General features: G+C 48.2%; 1 protein-coding gene across 1 annotated transcript in view; it reads left to right on the top strand.

Moving 5' to 3' along the window:
• The window catches only part of DGKI (diacylglycerol kinase iota), a 380,807-nt gene that overhangs the window by 268,505 nt on the left and 105,608 nt on the right, over positions 1–6,694 (top strand). Inside the window, exon 25 of the mRNA XM_042782691.1 lies at positions 2,521–2,565. Coding sequence (XP_042638625.1) covers positions 2,521–2,565 — 45 coding nt within the window. The remainder of the gene's footprint in view (positions 1–2,520; positions 2,566–6,694) is intronic.

Here is a 6,694-nt window from a genome sequence, read left to right as displayed (position 1 = left end):
GCCCAAACCACACCCACTGCCGTGGAGTCCATTCTGACCCACAGCGCCCCTAGAGGACAGAGTGGAACTGCCCACAGGGTCTCCAAGGCTGTCATCTCAACGGCAGCATACCACTTCATCTTTCTCCCACGGAGCAGCTGCTGGGTTTGAACCATCATCCTTTTGCTTAGCAGGCGAGCACTTAACCACTGTGCCACCAGGGCTCATTCTTGCCAGATGACAAACCTATAATTTTTGAGTTAGACATGATTATAAAGGGCACTGATAAATAATAAAAGAAAACTGAGATTGAAGTTTAAAAAAAACATTTTCTATCTATCACAGACTTGTCAGAAACAGGTTTTTTTTTAAGTAGCTTCTGTGGGAAAGAAACACTGTTAATGTTTCATGGAATTTTGAGTCAGACACAACAGAAACATCCCTTTATTATTTTTTCCCCTCAATCTGGTTTACCATTGAGAAACAGGACAGGAATCGCATGCATGGAATTGCCTTGAATTTGAACTGACCTGCAAAGCCAGGGGACGCAAACCCATCGTGACGGTTGTCATGGGCTGTTACTTGCACAACTTGAGCAGTGACTGTCTCTGTTCCCCACATGGCAAAAAGCATATAGTGACTTCCTGATCTCTTCTGGGGAAGGCACATGGGAGAGTCTTCTGTGGGGTGCGTTGCTAACACTGCTGAGGGGGTTCTGATCTGTCCCCTGGTTGAGAACCTGTCTCCCCGACAACACAGTCTACAGAAACAACTATCACAGATGAAGTAAGGTCTATAGCGTCCTTTCATGGGGTAGCCCCTCAGTGTGGAGCACCACACTCAGTTTCTCAGTGTGGGAATATGTCTGGGTGGGAGGCGTACGCTGATGTGAGTGGTTGTTAAGGTGTCTCCCTTCAGCTTTGTTGAGGATGGAGATGGAATTGTGGATGCAAAACACTGAGAAGTAAATGGCAGAATTTGAACACTGATCCAGGTGGGAAAAGAGTGCGCACCTGTTGGGTTTGGGGCTGCATTTAGCTGTTTTTGCTGAGGACAGCTGCTACCACATGTTCACATGGTGAATTTGTTCACATGTGTCTCAGGTCTAAATTTATCTTCCCAGAGTATATAAAACCAAAAACTCAAACCCACTACCTTCGAGTCAATTCCAGCACATAGCAACCCTATAGGACAGAGTTGAACTGCCCCATAGGGTTTCCAAGCCTGTCAATCTTTATGGAAGCAGACTGCCGCCTCTTTCTCCCAGGGAGCAGCTGGTGGGTTCAAACCAGCAATCTTGGTTAGCAGCTGAGTGCTTTAACCACTACAACAGCAGAGTGCCTCCAGAACACATAATGTCTCCTTGTTCCAAATAGCATTTTTGTCTAATGTAGAACCTTATACACCAGACCTGTCACTCAAGAGTTAATCAGAATTGGTGCCAAACCTATTTTTTCTTTTTCTTTTCTTTTAACCATTTAGGTAACTTTGTTAACAAAAATACAAGTGTGCAGTTGACTTTGTTAACAACTGCCTTCTTGGCATGCCCAGCACAGCAATATTCAGCAAAAATAAGAGTCTAAGAAAAAGGACAGAATTCAGCAGATCAAGAGGAGAAGTTTTAAGCCTAGCTTGGGCCAGTGAGTAAGTTGACAAAGGCCCCCAGGATGCTGACATCAGCATCGTTCACAAGGACGGCCGCGGGACATGACCGAGGCGACCCCTTAGTTATGGAAACATCATGAAGGGAGCCGGCTTCCTGACTCTGCCAGTGTAGCCTCATTGATTTCAGCCCAGTCACTGGCACTTGGTGCCAATGCAGAGATGCTGGTGGGTTTCCCTAAGCAATCTAGGGAAACGTGGGTGAGCCAAGCAAGTGACCCGTGGACACACAGTGATGATGGCAGAACTGACGGGGTCCGAGTGAGGACCGTCTTTCTAAGTGCTTCAAGGGACTTTCAAAGCTTTCTTCCCATGCCATAGTTCGAGTGTAAATTACCTGTGATCCCAACTTACTATAACAAATGCCCGTTACCGCCCTGGATGTCTGTCATTCATCTGTCACCCCTAAACTACGTTGAGGATTTGTAAGTTTCCACAGCTAAGTGACCGTTCCTGTCTCAGTCCGGCGTGTTCTGCTTTTACTGTTTTTGGCATTATCTTCTTTATTTACCCTGAATGCACTTGGGTGAGTAGATCTTCGGAGCCCCTGGATGGCACAGATGGTTGAGCCCTGGACTGCTAACCTGCAGGTTGACGGTTCAGACCCACCCAGAAGTGCCTCAGGGCTAAGGCCTGGCAGTCCGCTTCCAAAGCTCACAGCCTTGGAAACCCTATGGAGCAGTTCTGCGCTGCACACACAGGCTCGCATGAGTGTGAATCGCTGCAGCAGAAACTAACCATCACCACCACAACACAGACTTTGCACCTGTGCTTAGTCACATTCCTGGGAATTCGGTGCATAAAGCTGAGGGGGGGGACGTTTGTTCAAACTCACTTTAAGGAATGGATTTTTCTTTTTTTATTTCATTTTCTCATTAGGACCTGCAGTCTGTTTCTTCTGACTCCCAGAGAGTTCATTACCAGGTAACACATAATACCTCTCCCTGTTTCTTACCTTCTGGGCAGAGAAGTCCATCTTTCAGGGAATGTCTCATTTGGCTTTGCGTCCACATGTTCCCTAGTGTTCACCCAGGAAGAAGAAAGTGAGGGTGTCATTCTGAGCCCTTCCCGTTTTGCTGATTTTGGACAGGTCTATCTAGCACACACTTGGCCTACAGATTTGAAACAGATTGTAAAATGTTGTGCTTTCGGTGACCAATGTCAGAAATCCCAGGCTAGCGTAATACAGAGTCTCCTGGTTCACATTAGCGGGAGTCCAGGTTAAGGGTGTGTGCCACGGACCATCTGGTCATGGTCATGGACCATCTTTCTGCTCTGATCTCCTTGCGCCAGTTTCACCTCTGTGCTGAATGGTTCCATGGCCCAAGATGGCGGTCATTAGCACCAGGGCTACGCCTTCCTCCTCCACATCCAGGGAAGAGAACTCCCTGTTCCCACACCATTAGCATGAACCCTAATAGGCAATCTGATTGGTCCCTCCTGGTCCAATGCACAGGTTGTAATAAGCCCCCTGTGTTTCATTCTCTAACATGACCCCGTCAGATCCACAGGAGAACCCTCAGACGTCCTTTGCCCAGCAGAATTTGGGAGGTCAGTGTCTTCCCAACTCCTGGGCTCCACTGTGCTGCTCAGGCCTCTGAGCATAGATTTCTCAGGCCGGCCTCAGACCCCTCGGGCACAGCATCCCCACCACGGCCAGGGCACAGGCAAAGCTCTCGAGGGCCCCAGCAATGCCCATTCTGTGGGAGGCTCCTGCATCCTTCCCTGCTGGGAGAGGTGTGTGGCGTCACAGAACAGCAGGCCAGCTGTTGCATGCTGTGGACTGATTTCTGGAATTTTCTGAGGATGCATGTGAAATACATAGGAGAAACGGGCTGCTAGTTTGATGTCAAAACTGACAAAAGCAGCCGGCAGGAAGTTGAATCCTTGGTCTTTCCCCATTCTGATGCAGAAGCTGGTACCGTCAGCATCTCTATCTGCCTTGGTGAGGCTGTGGGGAGAGTGGGGCAGGAGGAACTGTGAGAATGAAGGGCAACCAAGGGCCTTGTGTGCTTTGTAGTGACCTCACCTGGATATGAGCTGGCATTACATATGCCTGGGGAATTGACAAGAGAAGGAATAAACCCCGGGAAGTTAAAAAAAAAATTTGTGAAGTGCCTGCCAGCTCACTAATTTGCAGTTGGACTTTTAGTTGAGTGGTTTCTCAGGCTAGAAAAACTCGAGAGGAAGACAGCATGTGGAAAGGCGTGCCAGGCCCCCGGATACCTTGTTAGTGAGCCGGGCGGCAGGTCCGAGCCCCTTAAGCACGTCACTGCTTTGCTTTCTTCCTTTCTCTAAGTCAGGATGAATTGCCCACTAAGCACCATGTTCAGAAATGACACCCTGCATTAACCTAAGGAGGCAGTGAGGGTTATGCAGGAGTGTGCCGGGCAGTTACAGCCTGCTGACAATACCTGCCTGCACCGTCTTGGAGGTGAAGACACAAAGCCACCTCCATCCGAATGACATCTCAGGGAACCTGTACCCGATCCATCAGACACGTCAATCTGTGGTGCTCACCCAGTCGGGATATTTCTGAGCTTGGCAGATCAGCCGGGACTCAGAGAGCCTTCGGACTCTACCTGTGTTCGATAGAAACGTTTCTTAAGGCCTCGTACTATGGGGTAATTCCTTCTCTCCTCCTTCCTTGGACTTCATTATATTCCTTCTGACCCTCAAATTGTAAATTAACTAGAGAATACAGGCAGGCCCGAGCCTTCCGGACGTTCTCAACTGGAGGAGACTTTGTCCACCACATAGGACATTTGGCATCATCTGAGGTAGTTTTGGATGTTGCAGCAGAGAGGTGGCGCTACCAGCATCTATCCAGTAGATGCCAGCATGCTACTAAGCATCTTAAAATGCACAAGACATCTCCCTGCAAGGTAGATTCACCCAGCCCCAAATGTCCATAGTGTGACGCTTAAGAAAACCCAGAGCCAGGACATGACTGGGGGCCGCTGGCCTATATGAGGAACAAGCCCCCAAGGAAAAGAAAGACAATAAAAAAGAGGAAGAAAATGCCCATGTTGCAGTTTAAAGGTAATAGGAGACACGGTTAGGATAACTTCTTAGCCATAACAAAACATCTTGAGGGACTGAGTCACTGGGCCTGAGGGCTAGGGACCATGGTCCCAGGGGCCATCAGTTCAGTGAGCACAATATTGTATATAAAAATATTTTTCTACATCTTACTTCAGTGAGTAGTGACTGGGGTCTTAAAAGCTTACAAGTGGCCATCTAAGACGCAACTCTTGGTCTTTCCTTGTCCAGAACAAAGAAGAGTGAGGAATATCAAAGATATATGTAAACAGCCCAAAGGACTAATGGACCATGAGAACCTCAGCCGGTATAACCCTGAGACCAGAAGAACTAGATGGTGCCCAGCTACCAATGCCAACCACTCAGAAAGGGATCAGAATTGGAGATGCTGGATAGAGTGGGAGAAAAATGAGGAACAAAACTCAAAGTTATAAAAAAGACCAAGCTTACTAGTCTGATAGAGACTGGTGCAACCCCCGAGACTGTAGCCCCTAGTCACCCTTCAGGCCTGGAATTGAACTCACTCCCATGGCTAAACTCTCAGCTAAACAATAGACAAGCCTACAAGCCAAACACCTACACCAGGGTGATGCGCTCCTTAGAAAAATCAGCCATGGGGGACCAGCAAGGCAGCATTTGCACAGGAGGAAGGTAGGGAGGCAGGACGCACAGACGAGAGACACAGGGACAGGGAACCTCAGGGAGGGAGTGGGAGGAGAGCTGTTACACTGTGGGGGTGTAACAAGTGTCACCAAACTACAGAGTGTGGACTGTTGAGTACCAAATGAATCTGTTTAGTAAGATTTCACCCAAATCGCAATAAAAAGTGGAAAAAAATAAAAAAGAAGAAGCAGAAGGAGGAAAAGTCGTGAAAGAAACTAGCGAGCAGCATCTCTGGCTCCAGGAGGGAAGAATATGAGGCAGCTGGGCAGTTGCACCAGTGCAAGCACCCTTCCCCATGCTCCACGGTCCTGCCCTTGTGGGCACTGATGGAGCTGGCGTGTGAGGTGTGATTTCCAGGACAGGATGAGTTAATAATCTGAGATTTCAGTAAGTACAGCATGATTAAATACCAGGTACAATAATGGATCCATCCATTCTCTCTAAGAATTAAATTACTTTAAAAATCACAATGGATTGATAGAGGTATTTCAAAGTAGATGCAGCCTTTTGCAGAAGTCCCCATAAGCCCCCGGAGTAGCGCCGAAGTCTTTCACTTGGATTAGAAAGACCCCTCTGTCAGGTCTAGTCTAAGCCACGCTCGCCTGTCCTCTGACCTGTTTTTGTCTGTGTAGCTGCTGCTCCCCTCCCAGAGGGGCGTCTGAGCGGGCTGCCTCGGAGCTCTGTCTCCTCTGCATCTGGGAAGCAGCGTGTGCACTCAGACATCACATCCGTGCCCTTCTCTGCACCCTCGCTCCGCTCATTCATCTCCGAAATCGCCTCCTCCCTCATCTGCTTTCCGGATTCTAGACGAGTCCTTTGATGGATGGGGTGAACCAAATTTGAGCAGTCTCTTGGGAACGCATTTATCTTGTCACAGAGAAGGGTAGGAGCCAGCTAGGAACTTGGAGGGATGTTATTTCTTCAGGCTGGATTGAAGCTGCCTGGAAAGGCTCAAATGAGAAATTACATTAAGCCGTGCCTAGGGCCAGGCCTGTTTGCTGTTACAGGTAAGGCAGCATGCTGCAATCTGTTTATCTACAGGGAGCCCTGGTGGCTCAGTGGTTAAGCGTTTGGCTGCTAACCAAAAGGTCAGTGGTTCGAACCCTCTAGCTGCTCCTTGGGGGAAAGATGAGACAGTCTACTTCCGTGATTATTACAGCCTTAGAAACTCTATGATCCACACAATCAAATGCCTTTGCATAGTCAATAAAACACAAGTAAACATCTTTCTGGTATTCTTTGCCTTGAACCAAGATCCATCTGACAACAGCTATGATATCCCTTGTTCCACATCCTCTTCTGAATCCGGCTTGAACCTCTGGAAGTTTTCTATCAATATACTGCTGCA

The sequence above is a fragment of the Orycteropus afer genome, unplaced genomic scaffold, assembly GCF_000298275.1.
Source record: "Orycteropus afer afer isolate SDZICR_OR568_19922 unplaced genomic scaffold, OryAfe1.0 scaffold00413, whole genome shotgun sequence".
NCBI classification, from domain to species: Eukaryota; Metazoa; Chordata; class Mammalia; order Tubulidentata; family Orycteropodidae; genus Orycteropus; species Orycteropus afer.
The sequence above is the reverse complement of the archived record's forward strand: the minus strand, read 5'-3'. Positions and strand labels throughout refer to the sequence as shown.